The sequence below is a fragment of the Anabas testudineus genome, chromosome 11 (assembly GCF_900324465.2).
Source record: "Anabas testudineus chromosome 11, fAnaTes1.2, whole genome shotgun sequence".
NCBI classification, from domain to species: Eukaryota; Metazoa; Chordata; class Actinopteri; order Anabantiformes; family Anabantidae; genus Anabas; species Anabas testudineus.
The window spans coordinates 3967652-3985763 of record NC_046620.1 but is presented as its reverse complement, the minus strand read 5'-3'; the positions used below and the strand labels follow the sequence as shown (position 1 = coordinate 3985763).

General features: G+C 36.2%; 2 protein-coding genes across 4 annotated transcripts; one reads left to right on the top strand and one right to left on the bottom strand.

Moving 5' to 3' along the window:
* Positions 1–18: 18 nt before the first annotated feature.
* Positions 19–4896, bottom strand: tapbp.1 (TAP binding protein (tapasin), tandem duplicate 1). Its single transcript, XM_026349640.1, has 8 exons — positions 4726–4896; positions 3484–3678; positions 2657–2905; positions 2208–2567; positions 1758–2081; positions 1319–1420; positions 1203–1231; positions 19–843 (listed from the first exon to the last, which is right to left on the bottom strand). Exons 1-8 carry the CDS (start codon positions 4784–4786, stop codon positions 832–834), a joined length of 1332 nt encoding a protein of 443 aa, XP_026205425.1. The 5' UTR covers positions 4787–4896; the 3' UTR covers positions 19–831.
* Positions 4897–11129: 6233 nt separating this feature from the next.
* Positions 11130–18056, top strand: LOC113155503 (major histocompatibility complex class I-related gene protein-like). Of its 3 annotated transcripts, none has more exons than XM_033326253.1 (7): positions 11130–11265; positions 12910–13176; positions 14269–14547; positions 14782–15072; positions 15765–17020; positions 17152–17224; positions 17436–18056. In XM_033326253.1, exons 1-5 carry the CDS (start codon positions 11214–11216, stop codon positions 15932–15934), a joined length of 1059 nt encoding a protein of 352 aa, XP_033182144.1. In that variant the 5' UTR covers positions 11130–11213; the 3' UTR covers positions 15935–17020; positions 17152–17224; positions 17436–18056. The 3 variants fall into 3 exon arrangements, with proteins under 3 accessions (XP_033182144.1, XP_026206060.1, XP_026206059.1); XM_026350275.2 differs by having other exon boundaries at positions 14770–15072; positions 17436–18053; XM_026350274.2 differs by having other exon boundaries at positions 14770–15096; positions 17436–18053.
* Positions 18057–18112: the final 56 nt, after the last annotated feature.

Genomic DNA, 18112 nt, shown 5'->3' with positions numbered 1-18112 from the left:
AAGAATCTGGAGATTGTGCAGTTGAAAATAATTATATTTTTTATTTTAGATTTCACTCACAAACTCAAAATTCAGGTACAAAGTGTAAATTTTCCTGGAGCAGAATTATGAACTCGGCATGTACCATTATCATCACAATTCCATGTAAAGCTTTTTTTTAAATTAACCCAGACTGTTACTTCAGTTTTAGTAATGAAAAGAGCAGAATCTCTCCTACAATGTGGCCACATATGTACATACAAAAACACAGAAAGTAATGTGAAAGTGATCAGAACAGCATTTCACACAAATGAAATAAAACAACAACATGTACGTACATCTTTTCTCACATATTTACAAAAATAGGATTTATTTTATTTTACTTTACTTACTTTAGTTTAACATTGATCTGACTGTCCGAGGTGGTTCAAGGTGCACGACGACTAGGTTTTATCAAACACACACACTCAGCTGCCGTCATTTAATGGTGATGTTTTGTTTTCTTTGTTTTATCAATTGGAAGCATGAGGGAGGATAGTTTCACAAAATTATCATGTCACTTTTAAGAAAAAGAATAAAAAAACTAAACAAACCCCAGAAATATCTCCTTGTAACCTCTTCTTACCTATATTTGCCATTAAAAAATGAAAATAGCTATTTAAAAAAAAAGTGAATCAATGAGCTCAAGCAGACACCTGGAGGATCTGTAAAACAAACCTTTGAGAGTAAAAACAGATTCAGCAAAAAATGTGAAAAATGAAGTAACTGTCTGTGTGAGCAGGTAAACCGTCAGTTCCAGGGTTTTGGTGGTTCAGTATCAGCACTTACTCAGCAGTCGAACGACTTTCACCTTTACTTCTCTTTCTGTAAATGGAAAAAAGAGAAAGTTGTTTTTAAAAGGACTTAAATTAAATCTTAGTTTAAGTTATTCTACTATATTGAAGTCTGGGCCAGAATTACGTTTCCTTCTAGCATTTCAGATACTGATTGTTTCTCTTATATAATTCATTGTTTGATGATACGATTGACCTGATATTTGACACTTAGCAGCAGCAGCAGCACATACAGTTTACACAGTAACCAGGTCGTGTGGATGGTGATAAACTATAAATATCTATCTATCACAGAGCAGCCCAGCCTGCAGGTGGGAACTTCATCAAGTATTTATGTGAACACACCCAAAATTGTAAATGATATCTATTAGTATTTTTAAAACACAATACCTTGTCTTGTTTATCAGCCTCGTCTGAACCTACACAAAGTGGAATAAGACAAAAAGTTAGAAACAGCAATGACAACAAAGGATTTTTCTTATTTCTATTTCTGGATTTTTTGCTACCTGAGCCGGCAAATGTCCAGGAGACAAACTTGATGAGACCGTAGAGTACTAGCGCCACACCAACCATTGCCATTGAATCTTCAATTGAGGGAGCGCTGAACCCTGAGAAGACAAAGGACAAGATTCAAGTTTCTACTTACTGACGTGTGTACAACACATGTCTGATTTCAACTGTAAAGAAAATAATTTAACCTTTAATAATCAAACATTTTTAGAGCTGTTGCACAAACTATATGAATTAAAATAATGTAGTTTATCTGTTCTAAAATACCTCAGTGAGTCCACTGAGTAACAGTCTACAACAAATGTCGGCTATTTATTGTGTGATGACTTCTATCAAGCATTGGTAACTTTCTTAACTTTGTTATAACCACAAACAAATAATAATCAAAATACCAAATAATATCTTGCTTTACTTTCTGTTTCAGTTCTATATTACCGATGACATTGAGGGTCACGCTGGCCCGTCTTGTGCCTCCAGCATGAACAGCCACACAGGTCACCTCCCCTCCTGTGCTGAGGTCCAACTTAGATGTGTCGAGCTCCAGCCGGCTGCTCTGGCTGAAGGTGCCATCCCACGCCTCTCTGTGGCCCGACACGCTGCCTGATCCCAGGGGCCTGGTCGTCCCATCAGCGCCTTTAAACTCCCAGCTCAGCTCCAGAGAGAGGGGGGCAAAGCCGGACGCTTCACACTGCACGGACAGAACTTGGCCGGGAACAGTGAGAGGCAGAGGGGAAGGGTGGATGGAGAGGGATGGAGGTTCTGGGACAAAGGAAGAAAGAGAGAAGGAATAAAGAAAGGTGGAGAGACAAAATGCATTAACGAAAGAAACTGATTACATCATCTTCAGATTTTAGTGATGCTTCAAAACTCCCTTTTTCCTCTCACCTACGATCTCAAGCTCCAGAGCCACCTGAGCCAGAAGGTACGGCAGATACACTGTGCAGATATACGTCCCGGAGTGACGCACTTTAGCCTCCTCCAGAACCAGGGAGGCATTTCTGTTCTTGTGCAAAGCCTCAATGTCTAGAGTGGCCCCCTTCTCCTGTGTCTCAGCAAAGCGATCCGTCTTCCCGTCATAAGCCAGGACAAGTCGCCCTTCGCCTCTGAACTGGTAGCGCCACTCGACAGCAAAGCCAGACCCAGACAGGGGTGAGGAAGGATCAGCCCAGAAGCCACAATCCAGCAGCACAGGTTTCCCAAGTCGGGCCTGGACTGAGACGGTTTTACTCATCACAGACAGGATCACTGAGGAAACAGAGGAGGAGGGAGTCAAACGACAACATATGACTGAGATACATGCAGCCACGTATCGTATCTGTGTCATGAACCATTACCGCTCTGCTCTTTGGTTCCTGTGGGAGCACGTGTGATACTGGAAACGCAAATTTGCTCATTGATTCCCTGCAGCGCGGATGAAAACCAGTCCGCTTGCAGGTATATGGGACTCAGGGCAGAGTCTGTGAGTGGAGCAACCCATTTGAGGCTGGAGGGCTGCGGCAGGAAGGGGTTGATCTCACACTGGGGCTTCTTGATGGAGCCTCTGGGAGGGTTGAGGGAGCGGTGGCAGAGAGTGGCAGATGGGTCTGAGGAGAGGAGACAGAGGGATAACGTACAGTGTACAAGGGACATGGAATATGTAACTAATAATAATGCCTTTGTTGCTTATATGTGAAATAAATTGAATTTGACAAGAGAATGGCAGCTTGCTTGAAAACTGCAAGTACATATAAATTCCATCACAGAAAATAATGAAATAATGGACCCATGACTATGTTACTAATGCATTAATAAATAAATAGACTTTAAAAAGAGTGTTAGTGTTACTAATTGCTAAAAGAAAACAGAACAGGATATGCAGAGAATATGTCTTGCCTGACACCTGACTTCATTCATTCACATCTCGGATTTATTCAGCTATTTAAATGATTAGGTGACAGAAAAGGTTAGATAATACACAGTGACTGTATTTGGGCTGAGACCTATATGAAAACAACAAAACAAAATTGAAATTTGCTCCATTTACTGCACTGTGCATACAATGACCAGCAGACAGCATGGACATGCACACAAAAAAATACCTACATATACAGGAACCACAACACACTCACATCTAGATCATGTGTCTAGTTACACATGCTGTTCAGTGTCATTTTAAACTAACCAGTAATAGAATAGATTCTGTCGGGGTTGATGTCAGCAGGAGCTCGCTGGGACTCTGCACTCTGGCCGTTTGGGTCTGTCTTGATGTGAATCAGGGATTTTTCCTGGGTTGTTGCACCAGTTAAACCTCCTCCTCGACCGGCCTTCTCCTGCACAAACCAGCACTCCAACACTGGACAGCTGCTGCTGCTGCAGGCTGTAGACAACACGTTTAACAAGAAATGTACAGTGAATAGAAGAAAACACTGTGAAACACGTACACAGCAATTTATATTTAACAATACATCATAGCTTTGATAGTTCAAGTGTATTCTGACAAAATATATATTACAGTATACAACATGCCTTATTAGGACTAGAAATACCAAATGAAAGCCTGAGAGGTAAAAATAAAAGTATAATAATAATAATAATACTCTTTTTGGAGCAGAATACACCAGAACTTTTCCTCTCAAGCATTTACACTCTTTCAATCTTGGTTTCACTTTATTCTCCTGTGTTTCACGGAAGTTTTCGGACAACAGATATCTTGTATTTTCCACATTCTGCTCCTATTTACACTGCATAATTGTAGTTCATATTTGTTGCATAAGGTTTTGTTGCTTTATTTCACTGATGAATCCAAACAGTGAGCAGTTTTTCATTAAACAGGCTTTGGCCGAAGTGTAGTAACCATTTCTGCCAATAGAGGGCGTGGTGCTCTGAACACGTCACACCAAACTCCATTTACAATATACAACAATTTAAATTCGCACACGTTAACTGTAAACTTACATTATTAATCAATACATGAAATAAAGGTGTTATTACATGACAGGGTCTTATATTAAATTTGGCATATAATCCACAAAGACTAACCTATTATGTTTTAGTAACCTGGGATTTTAAGTTAAGTACAAGTTCAAGTTGTTTGGTACACTTTTATTTCAGATTACATTAAACAGTTTTTGCCATATTTGGCTTTTGCCGAAATAATAAATGACTCATATATTTGCACATGGTCTTACTGAATATTCTCTAAACATGCTGTAATAAACTATATACAAATTAAGATTAATATGCACATTTTCATAGAGTTTATCATGTTAACTTATTTCATTACAACAGAATAGTAAGCTGTAATGTTCGGACCATAACGTTACTGTAACTAAACGATCAACGTATGCATGAAATGACATCTACTCATCTCTGTAAAAGTATATTTAAACAGGGCAGCAGAACATAAATATCGACATTAATTTACCTTGAATAAAACAGGTTAAAGCGACCAGGGACAGTTTATAAATCGTGGAGAAGTCCGTCATGGTTGTTTGTCTCCTCTCTGCTGTTTTATTCGGACTAAAGTGGTTTTAGATCGTTGGTTTTCCCCCACAAATCCTCCTTTATTCTAGTTTCACTTTCACATATGAACAGTCTGTAAAGATAGAAAAAAGGTTTCCGGGGTTTCTTTTCAAAATAAAAGCACCACGATCAAAAACAATCCACACTTCATTAGTTTTTAACAGACAGTTCAAAATGAAAATGAACTTGACAAGAACCCAGAGACCACATCAGGAGCAGGATCCAGTCTTTGAGAAAAGAGGTCAGATGAGGACAACAGAAACTGAAGCTATGAATATTCTTGAACAATTTAACAACATATTCTTAAAGCAAACGTCTGCATGTTTATATGTGCTTTCTTTGGCTGCTAAGGAATGTGGCAAAAAAAGAAGAAGACAAAGTTTTAATGGCCACAGACAGATAAATTAAATAACAACTGTTTCTTCTTCCTGTTCTGTTCACCACTCATACACAAAGTCAAACCTTAACAGACTAGTCATGTGATTTCCCAGAAAACATGAAGAACATGCTGTTTTCTGTCTCTTGGTGGAGCTCTAACACTGTGGAGGACAGTATGGGGTGTCATTGATGCTATTTTAATCTAGATCTGCAGCTTATACTGTTCTAGCATTAGTTTGCAGACCACGAGAACCAAGAGCAACAGATTTCATGTAGAGACAGAATGAGGGAGCATATTAAAGTTGTTCAGTGACTTGCTGCTTCTGCCTGTTCCCAATAATTACTGCAATATATAGTATCAGGAGAGTTTAATTTCCATGTTTATAATTTAAAATAAGATGAGGCACAGATCCTATCAATACAGTCTGTTAAAATGGACAATGATAGGTCAATAGATTTCATAAATATATGTAACTGGACTTCATCAGCATTGACCAGAGAAACAACCAAACTCACAAATAATGTGCTCTGAAGGGAACAAATACAGTCTGTAAGACAGATCCAAAACACATCCTTGAGGAACACCACAAGTGAATGAAGTAGATACAGATATTCAGAAGTTGTTATTGGTTAAATAAGAAGAAAACTATTTAATGCTATGTCGCATTGCCATCCCTCTTCTTCAGAAGACCTATTTATGTAGTTGTTGAGATTCTTGTCAATACATGACAGCTGCAGAAAACTCTGACGAATCCAATCAGCTGAATCCAAAAGACTAAACACATTTGTCCTTTTATGCAGCGAGATGTTGCAAATCTTTTACCAATGCATTGTGGACATTGCAGTGTTCTTTATTGTGATCTCCTGTGGCTGCAGCATCAGAGCCAGTGACACCAACAACGTGAACAAACTGATCAGGAACACTGGCTCTGTGCTGGAGAGTTCTGGAAATCTTTGGTTGGTTGTGGAGAGGAGGATGCCGTAGATTAGAACCTGCTGATAGGTAGTTTTAAGGATCAATAAGATCATTCAACATATTTGATTTTATGGTTTATGAAGCTCACTTAGGCAAACTGGTGTTTGACTGTATTTGATGATTGTTATTTGTTTGAATGTGTTGCATTTTTGTATTTGTTCTCATGTTTGACTTGCAAAAAAGATTTTTTATCTAAATTAGATTTCCTGATTAAACAAAGCTTATTATTTCAACATTTAATTATTGTTTTTATTTTTGTCTAAAAAAAAAAAACAGTTATGTGGTGAGTTAGTGAAAGTATTGTGTTGTGTGTCTAGATTTTAAAATTCCCACAGCTTGTTATTTTGTGCTATGCCAATCTAAATGTGCTTTAAGAAAAATGCATTATTTTGCTAAACATGACAAAAATTGCTTTTTACGTTCTTAATGCCTATTTTGTAATTAAATGATGTCACAAGTCCGTACAGATCAGTCAAACCTGAAGACTGGAGCAGGTATGAATGTGTGGTTCAGTTCTCTGGTGCTAAGAACATCATTATCACTAAACTGGACAAAAGCTGAGATCAGGAGCAATGGTAAGATTCGAAACTGATTCTTTCCACCAATACACACAGCTATCACATGTCTCACAGAGCATTAAAAAAACACTAATGTGATGCAGTAAATTCAAAACACTACCATCAAAAGTGTAGCATGTATGTTTTGTCACGTGTTGAAATTTCTATGTATGTCCTTTTTAAATACATCTTATAAGGCAAAGCAATTTGGGATAAATAGAGTTATTTTAATCTTGAATCTTTGAATGTTGAATTCAGATTCTAAAAGCTAAACAAATTTCAAAATGCATGTTATGGAAATGCTGGGAAATGATGTGAGATCTAAACTAAAGGTAGAAGACATTTACTTATATGTTCAAGTGAGTAGAGGAGGTTTTAATAATTAACTATGACAACTAAAAAAGTTTGTATTTTCTTTTTATTTCAGCCAAACCCCGTCCATCTCGTAAGTAAAACTGGTTTTCATTCTTTTCTTTAACCTGACATTAACTTTATAGATCACAAGAGATTTCTGCATTAGAAAAGTTTCACAGTGTGTTTCACATGTGTTTCACATGTGTTTCTAACCTCACAGCTGCAAACAGTGCTGAAGTCATGGAGCAACTGAACCCAACAAAAAGGTGAGTTAATTCAGATGATATCTGTGGGTCAGAAGTGTAAATAGAAAAATTTTTAATATATTCATATTTACTTCGCTTGGATGACTGAATCATATAAGTGCATCATTATCATCTAAATTAAATAAATTTGTGCTTTTGTGTAACCATAATATAATTATTTACAGGGTAATATACAACTATACTTACATTTAAGCAACACAACACTCTTCAGATGTACACAGTTTATTTAAAGGTTGGTGGGGTTAAATAAAAATCTACTATGGATACTGTTAGAATGTTCTGGTGTTGGGGTTTTCAGGTAAAATCAGAATAGAGGGAGGGGAACTGACCATCATGCAAATGCAGACTTTATTATTTTTTTACCTTTGTAAATGTTTGTAGCGCATAAATTACATTTTTACTCCAAGTTTGTAGTTACTCCTGTTTCTGCAAAAAACTAATTTTATCAAACCATTTGTAAACATTTTAATGTGCAACCTGTTTCGAGATTATGGCTGCTCTATTCACTTAACGACTGGTCTTAATTTCATAAGATGAGTAGATGAGATTATTTATTGACCAAATTAATTTATGCATTTAACAATAAATAGGTGTTAATCAAATGTATGTGTTTCATTTATTTGGCATACATAATTAGTAAACATAACATGCACATTTGATTAATTTTGGATTATCATTACAGTAGTACAGTAGTATTACTTACAGTAATTGTTCCATATTATATATAATATTAATTTATTTTTTAGTTGGTATGGTTCATATAAAACTTCTGTCAAATTAATTTATTGTTTCTTTTGTAGGAAAAGAAGTGTAGGAATGTCAGCAAACTGTCTGTTTAGTTTGTGTGTTTGTATTTGTTAAGTCAAATAGTTAAGTGAAGTTAAGTTTCTTACTGGTTTTTACAGCCAGGATATATGTTTCCCCTTTATGTCACTCGAGAGGTCAGTTTTTGTCTTTGTTTATGTTAGAACTTGGTTGAATAAAACACTTCCTGCATCCACCTACTATCTATTTGGTTCCTGACACAAACATTTAGTGTTGACTGTATATACAGGATTTTGATGTAGTCTACAAATTGATGTTCTTCTTGTCTAACCTGTTGTACAAGATGTAATTTGTTTGTCTTTATTTCTCAGCAGACATTAAGGATCATGATCATTATTATTGTAGTGGCTGTTCTTGTCCTCATCACTGACAAAAAGAAGAAGAATAAGAGGCCAGGACACAGGAACATTGTCTTTTTTATGTATGTATTAATGAATTATGAGGCACAAAGGACAACTCCTGTCAGGGTTGTATATTTAAAATCCATAGAAACAAAATCTAACAGACTCTTCTTAGAAACTCAGTGTTGTTTCTGTGTATTGAAGCTACTTTAATGCTGTTTGTAAGTCCTGAAAACACAACTTTCACTAAAGGTATTGAGGTGACTTTCTATCCACAACTGTACATTATAACAGGTTTAGACCTTTTATTTCAATTCAAAAAATTTGATAAAATATTATTTGTGTGCTGGGAATCAGACATTAAGAGCTAGTTATCGTGACAACACAGGTGAAAAAAAAAAGGTTTGTGTGTTTGTCATTCCACAATGAAGTATGACACAAAATGGAAGCACACAGGTGTTTCACAGTAAAGGGTGTGGCACAGTGACTACTTGTACCAGTAGGTATTTGCATTTGAGTGTAATGTCACCTTTTACCTTTTATGCTCCAGTGGAACTGGAACAACAGGCCAGACTGTTGTTGCAAGTGTAACTAAACTACACTTTTTCACGTTAATAAAGTCATCATGGTTATAAGCACATAAATACCATCAGCAGTGTGATGATTATATTACAATCTATTATATTAAGACGTTTTGTTGTGGAGGATGCATTCAGGTTCATTTTTTTCCTGGCTCAAGTCATTTGAACCATTTGTTCACAAATAAATCTTATTATTGATTTCTGGCCATGTACATTTGTAATTTGTAATTTTTCTTTCCCATCTTAAGATGGGAAGATGTGTCTTGAAGTCTTGTCTGTAATTATTGAAATGCTGATCTATTGCACATCGATCAGCCACAACATTAGTTCCACCTGGTGTGACTATGTATTTAAATTATGTTGTACAGGGGTTGGTATTGGAGAAATGTAATGCTGGTCATCAGAACACACAATACATCACATCTTGTTGTGTCTGGATCTGTGTAGCTGCAGACCGGAGAACCCATGTTGGGCCATGTGCACCAACATTAACCAAAATAAAAAAGCTTTTTTTAAAAGTTGTTTTACAGTGTTTCACTCCCTGAAGTATTTCTACTCTGCATCTACTGGAATCCCAAACTGGTTTTGTCTGTCTCACCTTATCTCGACTAGATTAGATTCTTGCTCTTTCCCAGGTGATAAAAAGCCATAAACTTCCTCCATTAAGTAAGTAGCAGCAGAAGGTTTAGATCCAGTCTTTTGTTCTGTGTGGATCATCTAAGATGAGGTCCCCTAGAAATTTCCTAAAAACTACAGTGAATATTGAAGAATACCAGTAAATACACAGAAATGTTAGTATGAAAAAATCATCATCTCTAACATCTCTCTCTCCTCAGATCTCCTCCAGAAGACTCCCTGCTCTCCACTCAGTTGCCACGCTACAGGTTTCTACCCTGACAGAGCCTCAATGTTCTGGAGGAAAGATGGAGAGGAGATTCATGAGGACGTGGACCATGGAGAGATCCTCCCCAACCATGATGGGACCTTCCAGATGAGAGTTGATCTGAACATTTCCTCAGTCAAACCTGAAGACTGGAGCAGGTACGACTGTGTGTTTCAGATCTCTGGTGTGAAGAAGGATGTCAACATCAAACTGGACAAAGCTGAGATCAGAACCAATGTATATCCAAGTAGATTTCTAAAGGTTTTAACAACTGATGCTCATTTTTCCATTTTGTATCTGTTTTAATGTGTGTGAATATAAAAGGTAGTGTGCCACAGTCACGTGTGGTGAAAAACCAGAATATAAAGAATGACATTTAAATATAAAAAGTACACGCAAATAATGAAATAAAACGGAGTGGATTAAATTAAAGGTTAGTTAGTTTGCTTTAAAACACCTAAAGCACTAAAGCCCCAGGACAATGAGTTGTAAAAGATGAGTAGATGCATGATTAAGTAATGACTGGATGAATGGACGCATTTAGCGGTAACATCATCATCATCTTGGCAGAAACATACAAACTCACATGAACACCAACATCAGGACAAACAGTTGAAAAAAAGGGTCATTTTGTGGTTTTCCAATAATAGTAATAATAATTGATCAGCAGCTGACAGTGACCTCTGACCTCTGAGGTTAAATACTTTTCTGCACATTACATCCCACCAATCAACAAAACATTATTATCTGAGGATCTCATAAGTTCTTCATGTTAGTCTGGGACAGAGTGTCCACCTGTCCAGGTGTAGTCTGCCTCTCCCTCACTGACAGCTGATTGGCTCCAGCACCTCAGTGACCTGAACAAGAAGCGGTCTGGATGATGATGATGATGATGATGATGATGATGATGGAGCACATCAACTGGAATATGATTGTTATGGTGGAACCAAAGTGATGGTCCTTTCCCATTTCCTTCCCCACCCTCTGTTCCTCCTCTTTCACTGGATAATAAACATTTCTTACTTTCACTTTCGTTCATAACCTCAGTGGATCAATTTAACCCAGATTTAAGTGACGTCACAGCTCAGACTGAATTCCTATTGGCTCCTTTGATCTGTTCTGCTCTTCCTGTTTTCTTCTTAGTTCGTTGTTGAACCTGGAACTGAGAGCATGGTGTGTTTGAGCAGAGGAACATTCACGTTGTTCATCCAGTAAATTCAGCCCATATAATGAAGGTCTTGATTTTTCTGGCTCTCCTTGGATTCCAGGGAGCGGCGGCCGGTGAGTTAACATTTGTTTTAAATTGGTCGATTGTACAAATATATGAAATAAAGTGTGTTGATAGTCTCTGATGTTTAGTTTCAGGACGACTTTGCAGACTTTAAAAATGTCTATAAAAAAAAACTAACTCGTTACCTTACAGTTAAAATCCCCATGAATCATGTGTTTCCTATATTATTTATTTTATTCTTATAATTATATTTTAATTGATTTTATCAGAACCATTAAGACTGATGCGTCCGAGCTGGTTCGGTAGCAGCAGAATAATCAAACATCAGCTCCTAAATAAATAATTAAATTAGGAAACTGCATAAAAACAATGCCCATATTCTCCTACTTTATTTATATTTTTCACTCTTGACGTTATTCACCAATTTAGTGATTATAATGACGACTCATGAACATTGTCTTTTTTATGTATGTATTAATGCTGATTACTTTGTTGGTTCTTCTGGAGTCTGCTGGGAATAAACAACCATAATCTGTTTTTGTTTCTGAATTATGAGGCACAAAGGGCAACTCCTGTCAGGGTTGTATTTTTAAAATCCATAGAAACAAAATCTAACAGACTCTTCAGGGAGTTTCTTAGAAACTCAGTGTTGTTTCTGTGTATTGAAGCTCTACTTTAATGCTGTTTGTAAGTCCTGAAAACACAGCTGTACATTAAAGGTATTGAGGTGACTTTCTATCCACAGCTGTACATTATAACAGGTTCAGACCTTTTATTTCAATTCAAAAAATGTAATAAAATATGATTTGTGTGCTGGGAATCAGACATTAAGAGCTAGTTATCGTGACACCACAGGTGGAAAAACAGGTTTGTGTGTTTGTCATTCCACAATGAAGTATGACACAAAATGGAAGCACACAGGTGTTTCAGAGTAAAGGGTATAATGACGACTGTTAACGAATTCATTCAACGTTTTGTTGTTGTTTTCACAACGTTTTTATTTATTAGCTATGAACACATCACAGAATGTGACTGAATGCAAAGAACTTCCTGTTAAAGGCTTTTTTTAAAAAGCATTTCCCCAAAACATTTCACAGTCTTGTTTACTGAGGTCATTTACATCACGCTGACTTTAACACTGGCTAAAATATCTAGAAACAATAATTAGATTTTAAAAAAGAAAAATAGTGTTGCTATTACATACTTCGTCCATTGGAGGGCATCGCTAACTTTATTTTTTTAAGTAGCCTATGTCTCAATCAAATATAAAAAAAATTATAGAAATATAAATAACAACATTTTTTGATAATATTTGTTCATATTAAACACTATCTTCCTACATGTTGTATATTGGCTATTCCCGAATACAAATATCAGGATCAGCCACAAAAATCCAGCAGCCTTTTGGTCAGACAGTAATTTTTAGACCTATAATAACCAAATAAATTATTTATTTCCTGTACATTACAGTACACATTCATATACACAGTACATTTGCAACATTTTAGTTCGATGCCAAATAATATATAACAAAATATAATTTAATCTAACTAAAAAAGTCTTATTCAGGATATACATTGTGGTCACAGGTCTGTGAATTCGAATGTGTTGTATAAACAATGACTAATCCTGAATCAGTGATTTATAAACTATAATGAATAAACCTGAAATAATGACATTACTTTTTCTTACAGTGACTCACTCTATGAAGTATTTCTACACTGCGTCCTCACAAGTCCCAAACTTCCCAGAGTTTGTGGCTGTTGGGATGGTTGATGAAGTTCAGATGTATTACTGCAACAGTAAGACCAGAAGAGCAGAAATCAAACAAGATTGGATGAACAAAGTCACAGCAGATGATCCACAGTACTGGGAGACACAGTCTAGTGTCTGTTTGAGTACCCAACATGTTTTCAAAGTCAGCACTGAAACTCTAAAGCAGTGCTTCAACCAAACTGGAGGTTTGTTTATGTTTCACTTTTTACTGATAATATATTTTTTTCATCCTGTTTTTGTACAGCAGTAAACAAATGTGACTACACACATGCTCACAATGTTTTATCTATTAACAACATTTGATTCACTGTTGTTTATTATGAAAGTTTTTCTTCGTTCACACATTTGAATAAATAGAATTGGAATCAACACAAACATATTATTAGAAAATAATAAAAGTCAGTGTGAGTTACAGTATAACATCACAAAAAATAAAATTAACAACACACAAACAGTAAAAACTGATAAATGACAGAATCAATTTAAATAAAATAAAAAAACACAATATATTAGTTGTGTCTAATCGTTACAGTTACTGACAAATATAAAAATAAATAAAGGTGGAAATTTAACATTATTACATTATTATTATATTTTTAGTTATTTTTTATTAAACAGCAACACTGACATTTAGCACGTTTGAGTGTCTTCTTTATTTTTATTTTAATACTGTGTTGGAGCAGATTTGACTGATGATCCAGGTCCAGGTCTTCAGAAATGTTCATTTAACGTACTGACAACAACAAGTCTTTAGAAGAAACTGTCAAACATTTGGGTTCAATGAACTATTTTGAGCATTAATCAGAAATGTTTGACCTCACGTAGGTCAGGTTGAAGAGAAATCAGCGTTACTCCACACAAACATCATCTTCACACCTGCTGAAACACACGTTTACATTTCAGCAGCTACAGTTGACACGAGCTAAATAATAGACTATGCAGCCTTTGTCTTTTAATATTCAGTTGTTTAACATTTCATTAAATAAATATTTGTATATAATTTAACATTTTATTAAAAGAACAGTAAATGAATCAACATGTTTTGTGTTGGTCTCTGTGGATCAGTGTCTGTTGAACAGAGAGGATGAGCTGTGTTTAGATTTCTCTCTGTCAATCATCCACATTGTTCAGATGATGATTGAATGTTTCCATCAAGTTGATAACAGCAGATTCTGACAGTGTAGATCCTCTGTTTTGGTGCTTGTCAGATGTGATTTTAATTATTATTCAGCTGACTACTATGATTTTACTCTAGTTTATTGTTGTCTCTCTCTCAGGTGTTCACATTTACCAAGAGATGTACGGCTGTGAATGGGATGATGAGACTGGAGAGGTCACTGGTTATTATCAGTACAGTTATGATGGAGAAGACTTCATATCATTTGACCTGAAGACAGAGACATTTATTGCTCCAACATCACAGGCTCTCATCACTAAAAACAAGTGGGATCGCAACAAAGGTTATATGGCACAGCAGAAGAACTACCTCACCCAGATTTGTCCTGACTGGCTGAAGAAATATGTGAACTATGGAAAGAGCTCTCTGCTGAGAACAGGTAGAATCATTTGACCTGGTGCAGCTTGAACATTTAATCATTCTCTCTCTGTTTCTCTATTTTTTCTATTTATCACCAAACTCCCTCATTTTCTTCTGTTTCTTTTATTCGTCTGTTGTTCTTGTTACTTCTTTTCATAAATACACTTGACATGAAATGTAAAAATCAATATGTGTAACGTATTCAAAATATAAAACATATAAACTTCTCTTTGTCTTCCAGTTCCTCCCTCAGTGTCTCTCCTCCAGAAGACTCCCTCCTCTCCAGTCAGCTGCCACGCTACAGGTTTCTACCCTGACAGAGCCTCAATGTCCTGGAGGAAAGATGGAGAGGAGATTCATGAGGACGTGGACCATGGAGAGATCCTCCCCAACCATGATGGAAGCTTCCAGATCAGAGTTGATCTGAACATTTCCTCAGTCAAACCTGAAGACTGGAGCAGGTACGACTGTGTGTTTCAGTTCTCTGGTGTGAAGAAGGACGTCATCACCAAACTGGACAAAGCTGAGATCAGAACCAACTGGGGTAAGAATGAGATCAAGAGCAATGGTAAGACTTGAATTTATGATACTGGCAAACACTCGTTTAATTTAGTTTTTATACAGGAATGTACAGTATGTTCTTTATCCATATGATGTTTTCTATAATATGTTCATGGTTTAGATCAGTATTACAGGTTTTTTCCAATTGTTTAAACACATTACCAGAAACTTTGGCTCAATTTCTCAAAACTCAAACTGAAACAAGTTAACTACTCCACATCTCTTGCAAAATGAAACTGTCATGCAACTGGGGTTAGACTCCAGTGCTAGAGACCACAAAGAGACGAGTATAAGTTTAAAGGTTTAACACAAAATATACAAATACTTAAGTCTGGGAGTTCTGCAAGGCCCCAGTCGGAATAGCTGTCACGAGTCAAGAGATAAGACTCCATTACCAGAGATCACACTGAGGCGAGATGGAGTTAAAAAGGTTTATTTTCACAAAAATGCAAGAATCAGTTCAGCAGAGAAGGGGATGAGGGGCAGACAGGCAGGAAGAGCTGAACCGTGACAGAAACACAACATTCAAAACCATGTTCTCTCTTCTCAAAACTGATTCTTTCCACCAAAACAACACACTCAGCCATCACGTCTCACAGAGCATCAAAAATACACTGATGTGATTCTGTAAATTCAAAACACTACAATCAAAAGTGTTTGTTGTTTGCTCAACAGAGGCCATGGGGATGATGATCTACATTATCATCATCATCATCATCATCATCGCAGTGGTTGTTCTTCTTGTCCTCAATGGTGTGAATGGGTTCATCATTTACAGAAATGAGAATGGTGAGAAAAAAACTGACGGGGACCAAACAGGTAAGAACAAAAGGATGGTTTATTAACAAAAGGGCAGGGGACACAAGGAACTAACAAACACTAACTAAATATCAACTAAAAGAGACCCAAAAACACGGTGGGTAAATACAAACCTGACACACAAAGTAACAACGAAGAACTACGCACTGATGTGGACAAATAACTAACAGACAAACTAGATGTACAAAATAACAAACCGAAATCACTGCAGAAAGCAGGTCAGACAGGAACAAACAAACAAAGCTAACAGGACAAAGTTACAACAAAAAATACACTGCGAAAGGCAGGCAACTCACAAACAAACTCACAAACGAAACCAGGGGCAAACAAACGAAGTGCAGTTGAAACAAACAGAGAGTCCAGGGTAATCCAAAATGACTGACGAACTGAAGACCAACTGACAAACAAGTGGGAACAAACCATGTGTCATGTGCAGCATGAATGAACATGAGCAACAAACCAGCAACCAACTGAAGACTGAGGGGTGCTTATAAAACAGAGTGATGCACAGGTGAAATGAATGAGTAATTAGTCCGGTGAGTGGAGCGTGGAGGAAGAGGAAGTCCACATATGGTGTATGGCAGGAAAGTGAGACACAAAACAAAAAACAAACCCACAGACAGGGGCCAAGGGAGGAATTGTAACTTACTTTTTGTCTTACTTTTCAGCATTTAGATTTTATAGTTTATTGTGACTGTTAAGTGTGGTTTGGTGTGGCTTTATCTCTCTCTTCTCCTTTTTAACATGTCTTACACGGCAAAACAGTTTGAGATTAATAAAGTTATATTTTATATATTATATTATGTATCTCAAATCTCAGAATGCTAAATCCAGATTTCAAAAGTTTATCAAATTTCAAAAAGTGGGTTGATGCTGGAAAAAAATATGAGCTCTAAATTAAAGGTAGAAGAGATTTACTTGTGTGAGTGACTATGTATGAGTGAGAAGAGGATAGTATGATAATGACCCAAAAATTCAGTTGTTTTTAACTATGACAACTAAAATTATTTGTATTTGTAAAAAATGTTTATGACAATGATAATAACAGAAAGATAGAGGAGATTTATTTATCAGTGTTTTTATTTTTCTTTCAGAAAAACGACATATATCTCGTAAGTAAAACTGGTTTTCATTCTTTTTTTCTTTAACCTGACATGAACTTTATGGATCACAAGAGATTTCTGCCTTAGAAAAGTTTTACAATGTAATGATGTGAACTAATAATGAGTTTCCAACCTTACAGCTGCAAACAGCTGTGATGAATCCAATCCAATGAAATCAAAACACTAAACACACAACAATGCAGCCTGAACACAGTGAGTAAATGATGATTCCTTATCCACTATTAAACTGTGAGTTAAAGAAAATCTTTGACTTTAACTTCTTCACAACAAAGATGAAGCTGAATAATATAATATTACAGAAGATGATTTATAGAAGGTTGATTATTGATTTATAAAATTTCAACTATTAGCTAGTAATTTAAATTTAGTAATTTCTTGTTTTTTAATTTTTCCATTTATGCAGAGACATGTTGCAAGTCTTTTACCAGTGCATTGTGGACACTGCAGTGTTCTTTGTTGTGATCTCCTGGCTGGAGGAACATGAAAACACTGGCTCTGTGCTGGGGACTTGTAGGAATCTTTGGAGTTGGTTGTGGAGAGGATGCTGCAGAAACTGCTGAATGTCACTGAAGATCAACTCTCCACGAGCTGGTGCACCTGTAGTTTGAGGCTTCTCCAGCTCTGCTTTGACAAATAATTATTGATTTCCTCTGGATCAGGATCGAGATTTCCTCTCACAGTAGTTTTATATATTTGTATAGTTGACTGTCTAAAAATCTACTCATTGCTCTGTACATGCACCAGTAACTTCCAGTCTGTTTATCATGGAAGAGGGAAACCTGCTCTGCTGTTCTTCCCGAGGTCTCTGCCATTTTTCCTTGGTTAAGGGTTTTTGGGTTGAGTTTGTCCTTTTTTAATTCAACGGTTAAAGAACGTGATTGACAGTATTTGATAATTGTTGGTGAGAGTGAGTATTTTACTGTTAATTTGTATATATGTGCTGTATTTATATATTTTATTATCATGTCTGTCTAGTCTAAATTAGATTTCCTGATTAAATAAAGCTTATTATTTCAACATTTAATTATTGTTTTTATTTTTGTCTAAAAAGAAAAAAAAAACAGTTATGTCAAAGTGAAA

Excerpts from the sequence above, each read along its gene's own strand:
- LOC113155503 (XM_026350274.2), top strand. The coding sequence starts at position 11,214 with ATGAAGGTCTTGATTTTTCTGGCTCTCCTTGGATTCCAGGGAGCGGCG. Across the intron at positions 14,548-14,769 it reads GAGCTCTCTGCTGAGAACAG|TTCCTCCCTCAGTGTCTCTC; the intron begins GTAGAATCATTT and ends TTTGTCTTCCAG. Across the intron at positions 15,097-15,764 it reads GAATGAGATCAAGAGCAATG|AGGCCATGGGGATGATGATC; the intron begins GTAAGACTTGAA and ends TTTGCTCAACAG.
- tapbp.1 (XM_026349640.1), bottom strand. The coding sequence starts at position 4,786 with ATGACGGACTTCTCCACGATTTATAAACTGTCCCTGGTCGCTTTAACC. Across the intron at positions 3,679-4,725 it reads TTTAACCTGTTTTATTCAAG|CCTGCAGCAGCAGCAGCTGT; the intron begins GTAAATTAATGT and ends TGTTGTCTACAG. Across the intron at positions 1,421-1,757 it reads CGTGACCCTCAATGTCATCG|GGTTCAGCGCTCCCTCAATT; the intron begins GTAATATAGAAC and ends TTGTCTTCTCAG.